The sequence below is a fragment of the Haliaeetus leucocephalus genome, unplaced genomic scaffold, assembly GCF_000737465.1.
Source record: "Haliaeetus leucocephalus isolate CR32 unplaced genomic scaffold, Haliaeetus_leucocephalus-4.0 Scaffold526, whole genome shotgun sequence".
Classification (NCBI taxonomy): domain Eukaryota; kingdom Metazoa; phylum Chordata; class Aves; order Accipitriformes; family Accipitridae; genus Haliaeetus; species Haliaeetus leucocephalus.
Window position 1 is genome coordinate 8,181,970 of NW_010972962.1, and position 18,600 is coordinate 8,200,569.

General features: G+C 45.4%; 1 protein-coding gene across 5 annotated transcripts in view; it reads left to right on the forward strand.

The window, feature by feature from the left end:
* The window catches only part of LOC104837412, a 61,277-nt gene that overhangs the window by 15,773 nt on the left and 26,904 nt on the right, over positions 1-18,600 (forward strand). For 3 of the 5 annotated variants that reach the window (XR_774931.1, XR_774930.1, XM_010576523.1), the window contains exons 3-5: positions 3,213-3,288; positions 4,546-5,036; positions 9,058-9,101. Coding sequence is in view for 3 of the 5 variants with exons in the window: in XM_010576523.1 (XP_010574825.1) it covers positions 3,213-3,288; positions 4,546-5,036; positions 9,058-9,081 (591 nt within the window). In the remaining 2 variants the exon portion in view is untranslated. The remainder of the gene's footprint in view (positions 1-3,212; positions 3,289-4,545; positions 5,037-9,057; positions 9,102-18,600) is intronic. The other 2 variants (XM_010576521.1, XM_010576522.1) reach the window with 1 other exon arrangement.

Below are 18,600 nucleotides of genomic sequence, written 5' to 3' on the forward strand. Positions count from 1 at the left end.
ATGAGAGGACTTCTGAGAGACAGTGCAGGTCATGGGACATCAGAAGCAATGTGACTTCTGAGTCTTATCTGTTTACTTCATTCATGCACAAAATGCACAATTGCTGGATTTTAAGGCTTTTTTTTTTGTGGTTAGCCTGTGATGTATACTGTGAAAATATCCTAATTTCTGAGGGTATTGTCTAGAGCAAGGGTGTAATGACACCAGTGGAAATAATGGGAGACACCAAGTCTGAATATTAAGAGGAGTGTGCTACTGGTATGTTCTTCCAAAAGAAAGGGTGGGTGTCAAGAAAAGTGGCTCGATAGGTGTCTCTAATTGCCTTGATTCTGAAAAGCATTTGATGTTGCTCATAAAAATTGCAGTTGGTTAAGGAGCGGGTGCTTACTTTTCCATGGCTAGCATCAGGAGGATGATTAGCAAGACCATGGGAGCCTCTTTTTTCCATGAAGCCTTTCATATTGTCCTACCGCTTTAATTTCTTTGGGATATACTATGGGACCAAATCCACAGACTCTATATCTTGTTTGAAAGAGATTTCTTTTCTCTTGCAGGTGCTCTGAACAAAGCCTGTAGAGAAGTGTTCGAGGCAACTCACAGGGGATTAGTCTTGGGCTGCCTGTGGGACTGGGGAGGACTTTGCAGAGGAGAGTTATCTATATGAGACTAGGGGCTGGAAAAATTGCTCTTGTACAGGGAGGAGTGAATATTTTGGAAGCCCAGGACCGGTAGACACAAAGACCTTCAAAATGTCACTCATTGACTCAAATCCAATTCCTGTTTTAAGCATCTCAAGCCAGTGACATTGTGCAGCAGCTCTCTGACCTGCATGTGCTAGATGTCATTGCCTCTTTTTTGGAAGCAGCACCATGCCGTGTATTGACATTTACATAGTACAAAAACTGGAGCTAATAGGTTTCCCAGGCAGAGTCGTTAACCTCACTGAAAACCCTGTCCAAATGAAAGGCTTTTACGTGGGAATGAGCCACAGACTAAGGTCAGTACCTCTTGAGTTAGAATTGGAGCCTTAGCTTTTGTAATGAAGACAGGACCACTGTCTGTCTGTACAGCAGCTAGCACAATGGCACCTCAGTGTCAGCTGTCCTCTCTATGAACTACTATGGCACAAACAAGGTATTATACCTGTTCTGGGGGCAACTAGAAGTCTGTTAATTTGGCAGTGTTCCTCAGTGCCAGCTGCCTTTTATTAAATGACGTGTGTGTGAATATATACAAGAAAATTGTAGTTGTGGTGGGAAAAACAACCCCCTGTGTTTTCTTAAAGAATATCAGCAATGGGGATAAATCTGTGCCACTTTCCCCATTCATCATTTGACAGTTGGGAGAGTAGTTTAAAGACTAGCAAGGAAGGAAAATATTTTCTGATTTCTTAAAGGGCTATATAAATATAGAAGGACAAAAGGTAGCTTTAAAAAAAAGAGGAGAAAAAAAGGTGGCAACAGTTCTTGTGGAGGAACAAAACCCCAAAGATGATCCTGGAGGGTTGTCACAAAATAGGTGTGTTGACTTAATAGCTGTCAAATTCAGTATCAGTCAGAATTTCTTCACTATTCCTTTCTCTCTGCATCAGCTACATGTGTCTTTCATAGGCCCCTAGTTAAGCGTAGTTGCTCTTTTGGGTCTCTGGGAGGCTGAAACTCTCCAAGAACATTTTCCTAGGAACAGTGGTGGAGGTGAAATGGGTCCATATCAGTGTAATGGTTTCATGCTGCCTTACCTTCTATAAAAGTCAAGCACAGCACATCAGACACTTTGAAATGGAAACACAGCATGTAACCTTTTGAAACCTATTGCCACTGAATTCTGTTGTGGGCAAGCAGCTTGTGAGACTCAGCTAAGAATGATGGGAATGTTTGTTGTTATTATGAATAAAAAGGTGTAAGGAATAATAAAGCTCATTTTGCAATGATCTTGTTATTCCAGAACTGCCTCTTAGAAAGGTTTCTTTTGAAGTATTGCATTTTCCTTTGACTTACTTGGTTTTGGCCGTTGCTAGAGACACATACTAAGCTGCATAGCTCAGAGGTTTGATCTAATAACTTCCAGGTATGCTCTATGCAGCAGAACAAAAGTCACTTTAGGAACAAGGTAAGTAGGGTTTCCTCTATGTAGGAAACTCAGCAGCAGTGGGATCTATCTGACCTACAAAAGCTTGGTTTTAGATCTCTCAACCCTTCTCGAGGCAACTACCAAGTTTAAGTGCAATTGCATTGTGTATATTCCAATTCTTCTTATTATTGTAATTTTATTATTATTATCATTATTATTTTCTTCTTTTCTGTCCTATTAAACCGTCTTTATCTCAACCCATGAATTTTCTTTTTTTTTTTTTGACCCAATTATCTCACCCATCCCACTGTGGGATGGGGGAGTGAGCAAGCAGCTGTGTGGTGCTTAGTTGCTGGCTGGGGTTAAACCATGACAAACATGTTTTGAGTAAGTGGGGATTTGGGTATACAGCAAGTGGTTTGGTGAAGTCTGTTGGGTGACCCAGAGCAAATGTTCCTGAAAATTCCTGACAGACAAAATATGTGAATTGTCATTACTCTTGGAGTATTTAAGGGTCTTCAGTGGTACTGTAAGATTCTGTGCTGGTGGGGACAGCATAATGTTATTGTTTGCATTTCTGTGAAATCCTGTTTCTTTTATTGCTATTACATTCTTCAGAGCTGTCGTGTAGGAAAGCAAGATGAATCTGTTCTTTGGCTTATGTGTGTGTGCCTTCGAGGGGGAAGTGTGGGTACATACATAGGATGGCTAAAGTTAACATGCAACTTCATTTGTGGGTGCCTTGCAAGATGATAGTGCTGTTGACAGGATGTGTCTTTATTTGGGCAGTGGGAAACTTAGTTGTCTACATGATGTAGGTAGGCCATGAAGGTTATAAGCTGCATGTCTGGGTAGCTGAGGGCAAGGTGTGTGTGTTGTGCTTGGGAAAGAATTGGCGGTGGAGTAAGGTAGAGATAGTGGTAGGCTGTGTGTTTTGTGTTGCTGCAAGTTAAGAGGATACGATGGGAGTTTGAGGTTGGGAGATGAGGATGTGTATATAGGGAGGTGCTACAGCCCGGTGGTGTGATTAGGTGGGGTGGACGCCTGCAGGATATGAGAGAGGGAGGGTGGGGGAAGTGACTTGGGCAGCAGCAGGGAAGTAATCAGTGTTCACGATGAAGCCTTTTCTTCTTGCCCCCTAGATCTCCTACCCCCCAAGTGATGAGGACAGCGATGACTCTGAGGGAGAGAACCAGGAACTTGCTCAGATCGACAGAGGTAAAGGGATGAGATAGGAGGGTCCTGGGATGCTACAGCTGAAGTCCATTTTGCTTTTCACTTGTGCTCTTGGAAGTGCCTCCTTCTCTGTCCCCAGTGTACCACAACCAGATGCATTAAATGAGTCACCTTGAAGTCTTTGAGACATCACAGGGAGAAGCTGGTATTATCCGATGCTGCAGTCACACTTTTCTTACCAGAGATGGAAGTTGTTAACCACATGTTAAGGTCCCAGTGCTGCCAACATGGGGCAGAGAAGGTCTACAATTGGGCCAGCAGCAGAGCTGGAACTAAAAATTTGTCTTCTGTTCTATGCTTGTGCACCTGTCATCTTTGTTCTAGGTTTCTTCTTTCTTGCCATTTTGAGTTTTGACCTTCACTTTCCTCATTCCCCTGGACTCATTGATTAGCTCGCTTCCTTCCTCCTGTACTGTTGGTATTGAGCAGTCCTATTCTTGAATCTCTAGCGAGGGTCTTTGATAGACATGTGCTCTGTTGTTGTTTTTGGTTCTAGTATGAAGCAGCTTAGAGCTGCAGGGTGAAATCTGTAATAAATGCATCTGTTGAGCTATGTTAAGTCTCTGCCATTTGCGCATGCCCTGTGTTTTATCATTGTTTAGCCAAATTCAAGTAGATTCTTATGCAAAGGCAGAAGTTAAATTCCTGACCCACAGGACATGTCCTATCAAAATTCAAATCCCTGCTTCACATGCTTAACATGGAGCTCAGCAGAACAGGTAAAGCGTGCCCAGCTTATGGCTGAAAGCAGGCTCTCTTATGTGACAAGCCTTGTAATAGAAAGAGGACTTCAACCTCCAGAAACCAGATCTCTATTTGAGCCATAGACATACTGCTTAGAATAATGTAACTTGCCTCCTCTGCCTTGAGAACTGGTCACTAGAACTTAATGTTTTTAGCTAGAGGCAAGTGCCTAACGCATTTGTAAGATCATGTCTTCTTCACGTGCAGGGGATGAGGTGGGCGGCAGGTCCATGTTCTTGCTCTGCAGCTAGAATTCCAGGTGACATCTTGCGAGGGGATGTTTAGCAGTCAGGTCTAAACAAAGGTCTGGAAACTTCCAAAGGGAAGCATTCAGCTGGGGAGTGTTTCTTCTGAGGAAGAAGAGGTGGGAAAAGAGCTCAAAAGTTTACTTGGGAGGAGATTAAAAAAAAACAGGTCAGGAGAAAGCAGCCCCAGTTTATTAGGGCGTGGGACACAGATCTGCCCTGCCACTCCTTTATCTTCTCCTCCCACCAGAGAGAAGAAGGAATTGTACCCTGACCCCTCTGGCCACCAACCAGCTCCAGAACCAGGAGAACCAATGCTGCAAGGTTCGGGCCCTCTTCCATGCCAGCCTTGACCGCCACAGCTCAGAAGAGGAGCTGGAGCGCATCAACCGAGAGTTTGCTGCTGAGAAGCGGAAGTGGTCCCAGGTCAGCAGGCTTGCCTGCTGCAGCGACAGCAACAATACCTCCTCCAGTGATGAAGAAGTGAAGAACTTGTGCGCGATGTCCTTCCAGCCTGTGGCAGAGCAGGCTGATGGCCTGTACGCCAGCCCAAGCCCTGTGCTGTTCAGTGCCTCCCCTCCCAAGAGACTCCAGCCCCTGGTGCGGAGCCCAGCCTCCAGACCTTTAATCTTCACAAGTGTTGGGGCGGGCCTTGAGCAAGTCATGCCTTGTAAGAGACATCGACAAGGATACGGGGATAAGGTCAGCAGGCCCAGCCTTGACCTGGAAAAAATGCAGCAGGTAAGGCAGAACTTCATATGCGGAAAGCCGCATCACTTGAGAGGTGTTGTAAGCAAAGATGGAAAAGGGTTATTGAGGCAGGGTTCAGTAAATTCATAGGGTTGCTTCTTGTGATCATGTCTTCAGGGGCGTAACTGGTAATTCTGCTGTCTAGGATAAACTAGGCCTAGATGTAGATAACTCTCTTAGAGGTAAAGCTGCTGCTACTTGAGTGGCTCTTGCTACAGTTGGGCTGTTCTCTTGCTACCCCCATTAGGAAGGCAGCACCCATACTGTCCAGTTTGTTCCATGACACAGGAACAAAATCACTGGACTTCACTTTTGTCAAGTTACCCCTGCTGCCATGATCTAACCCATACCATTTACTCCAAAATAAATTAATTGCTTAGGGATATGTAAAAAAATACCTTTGTGATCAAAGTGGTTGTAGACTTGATGATAGATATTTCCACACTTGTTCACCTCCTTGAGCCCAGGTATTTTTATGACTCCCAGGAGTTTTACAGCAATGTAAACCAGTGCTTTTTATCTTAACACTTTAAAAATACAAACTGTTTACAGTTTGCTCTAGATGCAGTTACTCTTGATTTTGCAGGACTTTTGTAGGGACCTGGGATTGAGGTGTGTGAATGCTAGGAGTTTGCCTCATCTCTGCGGAGGCTGGGAAATGGGACATGCCTGGTACCGGTGGGGTGGGTTGCCCTGCACAGTGCCCATCTGGTGCCTCTCTTTCAGAAGGTGTTGCTGTAGAGTTCATATTTCAGGTTGCTCTTCATTATTTGTTGTTCTGGAAAGAGTATCTGCAGACAACTGCTGACCCTTGTAAATTGCAGCAAGTTAGACAAGTTATTTTCAGTTCTGAATTTCCTCTCATTAGGGAAGAATTTCACTGCCTCTGGTTGGATGTACTAGTTTTAACCTCACTAAAAACACTCCCTTTAAGTCTACAAGATGGATCCACTAAAAGAAAGGACTATGTTTTTATTTTCCCAGATGTATAAGTGAGACCCCCTCCATTTCCTCATTACATTGCTGCTTGTTCTCAGTCCTGCTGGCAGCATACATTGCATGAATACATAATGCAGAGACTTGTGGTTTAGTACAGTTTTCCTCGCCCCCTCTTTCCCCTTCTAGCCAAGTTCCTGCTCACAAAACATTCAAAAGGCCCAGTCTTGCATTTCACATCACCCAAATCTTCTGCTGATATTGACAGACTAATTAGTCTGTCATCCTAATGAGAGGAGAAGAAAGCTGGTAAGCCTGTACCCAGCCTTCTTTTTTTCAAACTGCATGTGAGTAAATAGAGAAGTGTTCCTTCTGGCCCAGGTGCTTTCTCTGACTTGGATCCCATGCATAGCATCTACCTGGTCTGCCTTAAGTTCCTTTCAGCAGTGTGTTTGGGGGTGTGCTGGTAAAGGTTATGGGCTAATTTAAATAAACTTTCCAAACTGTTGTGGTTTTTCTGGGAAGCCTTGTGAGAATGATTTGCTTCCTGATCCATCTGCTCTTTACACTTCTGGATTAATTGTGGCAAAGATTTTTGCAAAAGAAGTTGAAATCTGAGGTAGATGTGGGGGTGTGTGTTTTAAATGACATTTTTGCTATAGGTGTTGTTAACACTTCTAGGTTGTGGAATCCCTGTTATTAAAAAAAGGATATTCAGCTAGTGGTTTTAATTTAAAAGTGTACTTTTTGGGGGGGTTGGAGGGGAAACATACAAAGTGAGATGCAGCCTGAGTATTGTAACAGTGTTTGGTCACTTGTATTATTTTTATAGCTTTAATTGGTTAATTTTCAACTAGTAACATCTTGAAGCTTTATGATGACTTCTTGCTTGCTACCTGTACTTGTTTCTGCTACAAAAATCATGATAGAAATAATAATGTTGTAGATTCAGTCTTCTACTACATTTGGATTCCCATCAGCTTAGCTAAAATCAGTGATCTCATGTCTTGTGACAGGATCTGAAATCTGGGTTTTGTTTTGAGTTCTACCACAAAATACTTGTATGAAGCTGTGCAAGTCTTGTTCAGTACCTCAATTCCCCACTTGTAAAATGGGACCAGGGTGTTTCTTTTTCTTGGTCTGTTTTCATTCTCCAACAAAAATGCCTTGTATTAACTGCCTGGGCAGCACTTGGCATCATGCGTTTTTTAGTCAGGTAATGCAAATGAGGAATGATAATATTAAACTGGCTACTCTAAGGCTTCATCTGGGCTCTGAACATAAAGCTATTCTTGCTTTATCCTGATTCTTATCCTTACTATCATGTGCTTGCCCATGAGAATACAGCTGAAAAGCGTGATCAGTTGGAAGCTCTATTTGAGCAGCAGATGTGGATTTTCACTCTTGTCCCTAAGCCTTACTTCCCATTCCTGCAGCTCTGTGGAGCTGACAGATGACAAAGAATATCAGGCAAGAATAATTTGTGCCAGAGGCAAATGTGTTCTGAGACAAGACAACGCTTTTGAGTGCATGATGTGGTTACTCAGGGGTGGATGAAGAGAAGCCAAGTGTTTTGCCTTTGCATCAAATCCTGTTTATGTTGGATGGTGATGGAAAATTGGTCCAGGGAGTTTTGGTGTGAAGTGGCTCTGTGTTGGGATGCTTAGCTATTCTTAGGGTTGAACAAACAGGGCAGCTTTTGCAGGAAGGCCATGGATCAGTGGCACGTGGTGTCCAAATGTCTTCGTGTGTTCCAGTGATCGGGTGCCTTTTGGTAAGGAAGGGGAGCAAATTTGGGAGAGACAAGTGGGTTGGGGGCAATCTGAGTGCTTTTAAAGGGCTTAGGGAATTGCTGTGCTTCTATCTCCATGGCCTGTAGATAAATGGAAATCTCCATCTGGGCCTTTCAGTTCAGCCTTCCTCAGCAGGAAAGGTTTAAACCTGCACAGGAGCAGGTTTAAAAAGTCCTACTCTGGTTAGGTGCCAGGCCATGTCTTTCCAGCTTCATGGGGCAGTGATTCTGCCCTTTTGTGCCCCAGCCATGAGTTTGGACAGTTGGTGGGTGTATTTTCTACCCTGGCTGGCTGGTCAGCTGGCCACTCAGTCTCTTCTCTATTGAGGCTGAGCAAGGGCAATTCAATGCATGCTTTTCTTCACTCCTCCAAAGGACTAGAAAATTAGCTCAGAAGATTTCTTCCTTTGCCCTAATTGGGCAGAAATACCCTGGCCTGTGCAGACACCCACATTACTGCAGCGAATGCCCTCTCCCAGCCACGCCTTGATCATAGTCCTTGGACAACAGCATCATTACACGCAGGCCTGGCTGCCAGTCACTTACTATTTAACAAAGGCCGTGCATGTACTAGAAGGACTGTGGCTGCTGCCACCCTGTTAAGCCAGCAGATCTGGCTTTTTTGGCAATGCTGAGAGCACAAGGTCAAGGAGACCAGGGGCATCCTTTATTGGCTCAAGGTGAAGGCATCAGGGGTGCAAGGGTCAGCTGAAGTGTAAGGAAGTCCAGGGTGTCACAAAGACTCCTTGGAGCTGCTGAGCTTGTTCCCGGGAGATGAGACTAATTGGTCTTGGCATGTTGTGTAAACAGATAGAGAGGAAGTAAAGGGTCCATCCTCCTGTGCTGTTCAGTAGGACTGCATGAAGCTCCTTTGAAATCTTTCAGCAGCTTGAGGTCAGAGTGTAGCATTTGCAGGGAGAGAGATCATAAGAGATCTCTCCTGGAGGAGAGCAGCTTTGGATTGGCACAATGAGCAATCCAAATTGTCCTTGTTTATGTGTGGGTAAGTGGCTGGTAAGGAAAGCATCATTTTAAAGTACAAGGCAGAGAGTTTGGGTACGTGGGTGTATTTCCAGTTATGCTACGAAGTCACTAAGTAGTTCTGAGCAAGTTGTGAAATCTTTCTACCATGATTTGCCTGCATGTATGAGTAGATAATATATATACCATTGTCTTATGGAGGCTTAATGCATTATTTAAAATGCTTTGAGATGCTAAGATGAAAAAGGCCAGCACAGAAGGGAAAAACACATCCTGTGCTAACATTTGGATTTCTCACTGCAGACACTGCACCCCTTTGGTGGATGAGTAGTTCCAGTGCATGATGGGTGAGTGAAACTTCATCCTGGTTTGTGTGGCAGGGTTTTGGTAGCAGGGGAGGGGGCTACAGGGGTGGCTCCTGTGAGAATCTGCTAGAAGCTTTCCCGGCTCCAAGTCAGACCTACCGCTGGCCAAGGCTGACCCAATCAGCAACGGTGGTAGCACCTCTGGGATAACAGATTTAAGAAGGGAAGCCTGCAGCAGAAAGGGGAGTGGAACGTGAGAGAAACCCCTGTGCAGACAGCAAGGTCAGTGAAGAAGGAGGGGGAGGAGGTGCACTGGAGGAGGGGATGCTGCCAGTGCAGCCCATGGTGAGATGGCAGGCTGTCCCCCTGCAGCCCATGGAGGTGAGTGGGGGAGCAGATGCCCACCTGCAGCCCGTGGAGGAGCCCATGCCGGAGCAAGTGGATGCCCCCAAAGATGGCTTTGACTCCATGGGAAAGCCCATGCTGGAGCAGTCTGTGACTGAAGGACTGCAGCCCATGGGAAGGACCCATGCTGGAGAAGTTTGTGGATAACTCTCTGCTGTGGGAGGGACCCCACACTGGAGCAGGGGAAGAGTGAGGAGTCCTCCCCCTGAGGAGGAAGACAGACAATGAGGCAGAGACAATGTGTGATGAACTGACGGCAAACCCCATTCCCTCTTCTCCTGCACCGCTGGAGGAGAGGAGGTAGAGAAAACCGAGAGTGGAGTTGAGCCCAGGAAGAAGGGAGGGGTGGGGGGAAGGTGTTTTTAGATTTGGTTTTACTTCTCATTATCCTTGTTTTGATTTTATTAGCAGTAAATTAAATTGATTTGGTTTTTTCCCTAAGTTGAGTCTGTTCATTGCCTGTGACCTAAGTGGTGAGTGCTCCCTCCCTGTCCGTGTCTCAACCCATGAGCTTTTCTTTATATTTTCTCCTCATCCCACGGAGGGGGCAGGGAGGAGTGAGCGAGTGGCCTCCTGGTGCTTTGTTGCTGGCTGGGCTTAAACCATGACAGCTTGACACTGAAAGTGGCCTGGGTACAGTGTGAGCCCTGGTCTGGGCTCAGCTGTGAAATGTCAAGCCCAACAGTCCTTCTGCTGAATATTTGGATACTGGCATTTTGGTTGGACTGGGCCTGGTAGGGTGATCGGGACTGAAAGCTTTCTTTGGGCCAATACTGGTTGCACAGAGGCTGCAGGATGCCACTTACCACATGTGACCAAAGACCAGTGTGTGACCTCTGGTACACTGGGGTCTGGGCTTTGGGCTGCTAATGGCTACAGGGTGAGGTTTCCATATCCTTAGCACAGCTGGGCTTTGCCCTTGCCTGTCGCTTCAGGACTTGACAAATAGCTTCCAGATAGAGAATGTGTGAGCTTGCAAGTCCTTTTCACCTCTCAGCCTCCCATTTGAATCTAGGCCTTGTCAGTTCCTGAAAATTGTTATCATCTGTTTGCCTGTCTGAACTTGCATCTGTGCTGAGGGAGTGCTGGAAAACCCACTGCTGGTGCCGGTGGTAGTTTCATCACTGTCTCTGCCCTGGGCCTTGCTCTCCAGAGTGACTGAGTGGAGTTCAGGGGCCTGTGCTGAGTGTAATGGCTTACACCATTTCCTAAGGGGCCCAGTGCCAGAACTTCTCTCCCAGGTGTGAAAAGTTGGGCCATAGCAGTTCTTTGTCCCTGGGTGCAGTAGAGTGCTGCTTGAAGCAATATAATAAGGAAACTGTTGCAGAAACCGATTGCGCCATTACAGAATGAGAAATCCTGCTTCTGGTAACCTCCTGCAATTTTGCTTTTATTTTTTTATCCCCAAAAATATTCTACAGCAGCTGTTCCTCCAGTACAGAAACCCCTGTCTATCTCACCCCTGCCAGCATTTGGCACTGAAGCAGCCAGCAAAACAAATGCTATGCCTGGCTGCTGCAAGGCGATCCTAGCATGAGAAAGTTTGGGGCTGAAAATGATTGATTAGATTGTCTGGTCTACTTGCCTGCAAGGATGCAGTTCTGTGGCAGGAGGTTCTGGGACTCTAGACATGTACTAGGAGTGGGTGATGGGGTGTGGTAGAGGTGTCTCATTCTTTGTGCCTTTGGAGGAGCTGAGGAGATATTTTCTTCTGGTTTGATGTCTGTTATAAAGACTCAGCTCAGTGCCACCCAGCTGATGTCTGGTTTGCTGATTAATGCATTTGTAGTCTGACAGTGATGGAGAAAGGGAGGGTGGGAAGGAAGGGTGCTGTCTGGGAGGTAGAGAAAGACTCAATAGCAAGGGAAGACATGAGGAACCCTGCCCTGCCATGAGGAGGCAATTATGACTCTGCTAGGCAGAAGAAATATCTTTCTCTTTCTCTGTGTACCCTAAGTGTTCCCTGGATGGCTAATACATGCAAAAACATGCTGTAATGGAAGTGCCCATGTGCTGCTGGGACTGGATGAGTCAGAGCATGAGAACTGTAACCCATGTGGAACTTGGCCTAGCTGCTTTCTAGAAAGGGTAATGATTTCCTCCTTTCCTGAAGGAGGCAACTGATTTGACTACGTCTTCACTTCACTGATGGTATGGTTCACCTGCTGCCATGGTGCCACCTTGTAAATGCCAAGGGCAAGGCAGGTAGGATAATCTAGTCCTATTCCTAAACTTTCAGCATCAAACACCATGACAGTGGTTAGAGCATTCTTATGGAATGGTTGAGGTTGGAAGGGACCTCTGGAGGTCATCTTGTCCAACCCCTGCTCAAGCAGGGTTCCCTGGAGCCAGTTGCCCAGGACCATGTCCAGACAGCTTTTGAATATCTCCAAGGATGGAGACTCTGCAACCTCCCTGGATAACTTGTGCCAGTGCTCAGTCACTCTCACAGTAAAAGTGTTTCCTGATGTTCAGAGGGAACATCCTCCTGTGTTTCAGTTTGTGCCCATTGCCCTTGGTCCTGGCACTGGGCACCACTGAAGAGCACCAGACTCTGTCCTCCCTTCAGATATTTGTACACAATAAGGTCCCCCCTGAGACATATCTTTTACAGGCTGAACACTCCCAGCTCTCTCAGCCTCTCCTCATAGGATAAATGCTCCAGCTCCTTAATCATCTTTGTGGCCCTCTGTTGGACTGTTTCCAGTACCTCCATGTTGCTTTTGTACTGGGGACCCCCAGAAGTGGACACAGTACTCCAGGTGTGGCCTCACCAGTGCAGATTAGAGGGGAAGGATCACCTTCCTCAACCAGCTGGCAGCATTCCTCCTAATGCAGCCAATGATACCATTGACCTTCGCAGCAAGGGTACGTTGCTGGCTTACATTCAATCTGGTGTCCACCAGGACCCCCAGATCCTTTTCTGCAAAGCTGCTTTCCAGCTGGGTGGCCCCCAGTGTATACTTGTGCTTGGGGTTGTTCCTCCCCATGTGCAGGACTTTGTACTTCCTCTTCTTGAACTTCATGTGGTTCCAGTCAGTCCATTTCTTGAGCCTGTCAAGGTCTCTCTGGATGGCAACCACTTCTCCCAAAATTGTGTCATCAGCAAACTTACTGAGGGTACACTCTGCCCCATCATCCAGATCATTAATAGAGATGTTGAATAGGACTGGATCCAATATTGATCCCTGGGGTACATCACTAATTGCTGGCCTCCAACTAGACTTTGTGCCATTGATCACATCCCTCTGAGCTCAGCTCTTCACCCAGTTTTCAGTTCACCTTGCTGTCTGCTCATCCAGCCTGTACATCAACAGCTTCTCTGTGGGGATCTATGTTCTCTGTACATTGTTGAAATAGAGAATTAATTTCTGTGTAAGTCTGCTCCAATTCTGTTCTGCCCCATGACATCTGTTGATAGTATGTTCACCTTTCAGGTGTGCTGCTGGCAGACTTTCGTTCTGATCATGCATCTGTCCTTAGACCTCTTCCACCATTGTGTCAGCCCCTGGCACAGAGAGTGTTGGCTTGTCCATTCCTAGGGCCAAACAATTCTAGTCTTGTCCCTTAATCCTTTCCTTCTTTGTTTGCCTGAGTGCATTTTTGATCTGGTTTTGTAATGCATGCAAAGGGACAACAGTTCAAGGGGGAGATGGACAAGTGAGCCACTATGAGTGCTTCTGTCTGGAAGTATTTATCTATTTCTTTTTACTTGGGTACCTAGCCATGTAACTTTGTGTTCTTTTCCTGGGAGCTTGCATGTTGGTGAATATAGCTATTTGGACTACCATGGAACCTAAGTAGCATCTGGGCTGTCTCCAAGTGTAAGACAGTAGCTAGAACATCTCCTGAAACATCTGAAACTCAGTTCCTTGAGGGGCTGCTTTGAATCATGAGAGTGGGGATTAAGTTGGGTGACTTGCAGTGCACTAGAGAGCTTGGTTGAGGAAAAGGAAGATGAGGGAAGGAAATTAGATGTGGCTGGTTTGGGAGAGTATGTGTTGAAGGCAAGAAAGATCTGTGGGATAGGAAGGGGAAGAAGAGGGTAAGAATGGGTGGAAACAGAGCTAGAGAGAGTCATTTTGTTATATTAAGATTCCCAAAGGGACAATATAGCACCTGGCACCAGTGGCAGTAAATTATGAGCCTAAGGTTAAAGCCAACAGCTTATTTAGATTGGCAGGCTTGCTGGCTACCTTCCCAATCCTGCTGTCTTTCTTTTTTTTTTTTTTTTTTTAAGCTCTAAAGCATGGTAAGAAGTTATTAGACTAAAGCTGATTCTTTGGCTGCAGACCAGAGAGAGGAGATCAAATGGGCATACGGGCACCACCGGCATGTGTCCTTGGGTTGTGGCTTAAGGAGAAGTCCTGAGTAATGCTGGTGATACTGTGTGAGGCTTGAACTCTTGGTGTGACTCTGAGGGGTAGGTAGGCCTGGAGGGAGCAAATTTGGGCGGGGTGGGGGTGTTGAAGTTTTCCCACCTGAAAGTGGTTGGCAGAATCTCTGCACATGAGTAGACAAGGTTGGGGTCTTGACCTCTAGTATTTGCCTCTGAAAGGACTACAGAAAATAATTCCTAGTGAGCCAGTAGAAGGAAAAACCCAGTCTCCCATATCTACTGGCAGTGGTATATGGTGGGCTGCCAGCAGGCCACAAAAAACATTACTCAGCAAAACCTAGAGATCTTAACTGCAGCAACAACACAACTGGTTAAAATGTGATTTGAGGTGGAGTGAATGGCAGTCAAAGAGTGGGTGCTGGGTTGGATACCTAAGGGTGGCAATCCTGCAGCATATTCCTGTTCTGTCTCTTGTGTGTTGGCTGTTGCAGGTCCTTCTTGAAGAAGGTTTTCCAAAGGATGTCTTGTTTCTTGTTTTGACACAGTACAGTACAGAAGGATAATGCTGGCACATTCTCTTCCCTACTCTCTGAATTCAGCCCAAGTAGCCTCAAGGGCCTGGCAGATTAAGAAGTTTTGCTGCAACCTGTTTATACTTTCCAGCAAGACCAGTTAGTAGATGTTGCTTGGCAGTGAAGGTCAGGACCTTCTCTACAGTGCTGTTCTCTGGAATAAGGCTGGATTGTCCTTACCTCCCCTAGCCTTGGTATCTGGAGTAGAAGGGCTGCCTGGGTTGGGTCCCAGTGTGGCTGTTGAGTTGGGCAGATATCTCTCCCTTCCCACTCCTCCCTCAGTGTGTGGCTCATTGTGATACAAATATCTCATTGTTGCCTGGGGAGAAAAGGAGTTTGCAGGCAGCTTCACCATATACTGTCACTGCCCATGTTGTATTTGGTCTGCAGATGAATGGATCTCTCTGAAAAGGAGAAAGCTTTACAGTTTACTTTTTCAGAGGATCAGTGAGGTGAGCTTGAGGAGACTGGAAAGGGTAAATGGCTATTTAGAACCAAGCTGGTTATTCCTCATGTAGTCCAGAGAGCATCTGATGGTGGTGGCAGTTCTCTGCTTGCTTTTCTGACTTTATTATATAGATGAAGAAACTGAAGAGAGCAGAAGAGATAGGTTAGGCTTTTTCTTTTGTTCCTACCATACCACCACCACTAAGCGTTGAATTCCCAGCTTAAGCACTTACACAAGTGACCAGCGTCTTAGAAGTCAGCACCTACAAGGCTGCTACTGTTTAAAAATCAGATGGTAAGAGACTTGTTCAAAGCACTGCACAGAAGTGATAGTAGCAAGGAATGGAAAGCAAAAGCTTGGTTTTTCCCTTTGCTTTTCACAGGCACTGCTTAGCCCCATATCTCTGAAGTAGGACCTTGGAGAGCATGGCTTGGCACTGGTGTTTGAGGTGACATGGGTGTGCTTTGTATCCTGCAGTCTCCCCATGGGTCACTGCCTGTGAGTGAGAAGGAAGGAGGGAGGTGGTTGTGCAGGTTTGGAAACAGCAGAAACAGGGTGGTTATGTGATTGTGCAGATTAACTATTGATGCTGGGTGTTCTCCAGTTTTGCCACTGCAGACTGAAAGCAAGCAGCTTGTCCCAGAGCATGTCTGAGACTTGAAAATGCAGCAACCATTACTGTTCAATAGGCAGAAGCTGGCTGAGCTTTTAAGGCCAAGCCTGTGACTAGAGTAAACGCTCTAGGAAATACTGGTTTTGAGGCAAGCTTTGCCATGGTAGAGTAGCCAGCCTGGCTGTCAACAACACAGCTGTCCTTGGTGTGGGGTCTGATTTTCTGCCTTAGCTCTTAACCTCTCCATGTTGGTTCACATGAGAACCACACTGCTGGGCTCTGCTCGCACTTTCTTTCAGCCTGTTGATGTCAATGGGAGTTCTGGGCATTGGTCCACAGCTTGTCTCACAGGAGGAGGCACTCAACAGAGACATCTGCTTCTCATGTAGATGGAGACTGAGCTAAACCAGAGCAAATTCACTTCTAAAACTCCCTGCCCATCTCCAGAGCTGTGTTGCCAGATACACACTTCTTGTTGACTTGCAATTGGTTTTAAAAAAATGATGACCAGTAAGTCAGAGATGAACCCTCCCTCTCCAAGCCAAAAACATAGTTACTTTTTTTTTTTCTAAATTCAAGGTTTCAAAAGCATGGGTGTCCTGGGGGCCACAGGTAAATTAAAAATGGCACAAATTAAGGTACTTAGGAGAAACCCTATTAAGTTTGCTGGTTTTCCTCATTGGAAATAATCTTTTCAATCTCCTGTTGGACTTTCCTTGCTTATGCAAAGCAATTTCCATAGGAATGAACTTGCAAAACTGAGGATTGTCTAGAGTGTTAGGAACTTAATGTAAATGAGAAGTCTGTGATAATGTCTATGTGAGGGTAAACTATATTTTTAATTCTAAAAATGTGCTTGTGTTAAAATCCTGGCATATCCTTGCAACCTATAATTTCACCTACTTGCGTTTCATTATGGAAAAAATAGGTTGGGCAGTTATACAAAGGATGAAACCATGAATTGCTTGGCAAGTTACTTTGCAGTCTTATTGTAAGCATGTTCATTTTTGACAGCATAGATAAGTCTTTTGCCTACCTGTGGAGACTTTAGGAACTCCCTATCTTGCATATCACTTCAGAGGCTCATCAGACACTCCTGTAGGCTCTGGCATGATGGTATGTGGGCATAATATGATTAAGAAACAAGGAGCAGTTTAACAAATCATTTTCCAAATTGCAAAGGTAGTGGATCTGTGCAGTTCCTAGTATAGGTAGAAATATCCTTAAAATGGAGCAGTCAGATGTCTTGTTTTCTTACTGCTGTAAACCTGTTACTTGCTAGATTACAGGCGATGTGGTTTACAGCTGGGGAAACTGCCATAGGTCAGGGAATGCCCCATGTTTGTTCAGGAAAGTCTGTTACTGCTATTGTTTGCTGTCTGTGCAGGAAAGACAGACAAGCCTCACACAAGAGCATGGTGTACCAGGCTAGATAAGGCTGTATATTGAGCATACTTTAATGTAAGTCTTGAAACCTAAGCTGTGGTGCTTTGTTTAGAGCTCTGATTGAAATAGCACAGTAAGCTCATGGTATGTGTATTTTCATTGTAGTTCTGAATTTGGTGTACTATCAAATCAAGCTCTTAATGTGTTTTCAACTTAATATAATTTTGTCATCCTCTGAATAACATGGCCAGCTCTGTTAGTTTCTAAGTGTTGTTAGAGGAATGAGTGTAATTATGAGCAGTAGAAGTAGTGCTCTTGGAAAATGTTTTTTTGAGCAGAGAGACTTGTAGTGCAACATCTCTTTAGTATTCTTGTATCTTTTCTTGCATCATACACCTAATGTTCTTTTCAAGTCTGACTGCTACAAGCAGTGTGAAAGGCATTTTTGATGTGCTAATTCTTCCTGTCTGCATTTTGCAGACTCTTTTACTATGGGCAGTTATGCTAAACAGCCTATGGAAAGACCCTACAGATGAGTGAAATGGTAAACCTCAAGAAGCTGAAAAAATCAGATTGCTATCTCATGATGTGGCTCCTGGTAGGGTTAGAAGTAGAAAGCAGCAGTAACTACTGCTGCAACTGTGAGACTTGCCTATGTTGCTTGGTCCACTGTGTAAAACTCTGTACTGTGTTGAGGCATTGGTTCATTTGCTTTCCAGATGCAAGCATCGAAATCACTCAAACACCCTCAAAACTATTCATACAAATGTAGTATAAATTTTTGCTTTTATTACCAACTTTCTCTGTACAGAGGTTCTTAATGAAGTTGGCCTTGAGACGTTCAGGTCTGCCTTTGTACTCTGCTCGTTCTTCTTTTAATGATATGATCTGAACTTTTGCCCTTCTCCAGTGTGGTGGGTGAATGAGCCCTCTTGGTCCTTGGACATGACTGTTTCGTAAGCATGAGATGGGCCAAAATCCTGAACTGAAGAAAGGAAACACCAAAATGATTTGTGTGTTAAAATTTGTGTTACAAGCACTGGCATGTGTTATACAGGCTCTGATGTGGATCTTACAGGGTATTGAGTTGAAAGTTTATTTCCAAGTATTTGGAAAGTGGATCTTGATGCAGACAATGGAGTGGCATACATGAGGTCAGCAGTTCTCCAACTAGTTGTTCTTGCACAGCTCTAAGGGTTGCTGTGTTCTGCTAACACCTGTTTGGAAGGGTAGTGGCCTGCTTCTGGCTCTGAGCTGGCACATCACTGCTCCTGCATAGGGGAGGTTCAAAAAGTTGGTAGGAGTAACGTGTATCCTGTGCTGGCACCCGTGGACAAGTGGAGATGCTGAAGCTCAGCACGTTAAAGTGTCCAGGGGAAAGCACTGTTTGCTGCATTGGTTGTATTGCTTTTCGCATTGGGGAGGCTTCTCTGGACCAGCTTCTGTGCCATCCTGAGCTATGTGCAGCCATGAGGTTGTGGACAAAGGGGATGTAACAGGGTATTGGAATCCACAAGTGCTAGTCACCAGTGCTGAAGGGAACCATGTACCTACTTAAGAGGAAGGGCAAAGCACCAGATGGGGGATACTGGCTCCTCTGAATTCCTTGCAAGCTGTTCACATGGGTAGAGGCCTAGGCTGGCCCTTTCAAAGTTGGTAGGACAAACTCCATCACAAGCTCTGAGCTTCAACCTGCAGACACCACCCCAGGCCCCATGTGCTGTGTAGTGTTGTGCTGTGAGGCAGGTGTGGGCAGGCATTGCTGCATGCGAGTGTGG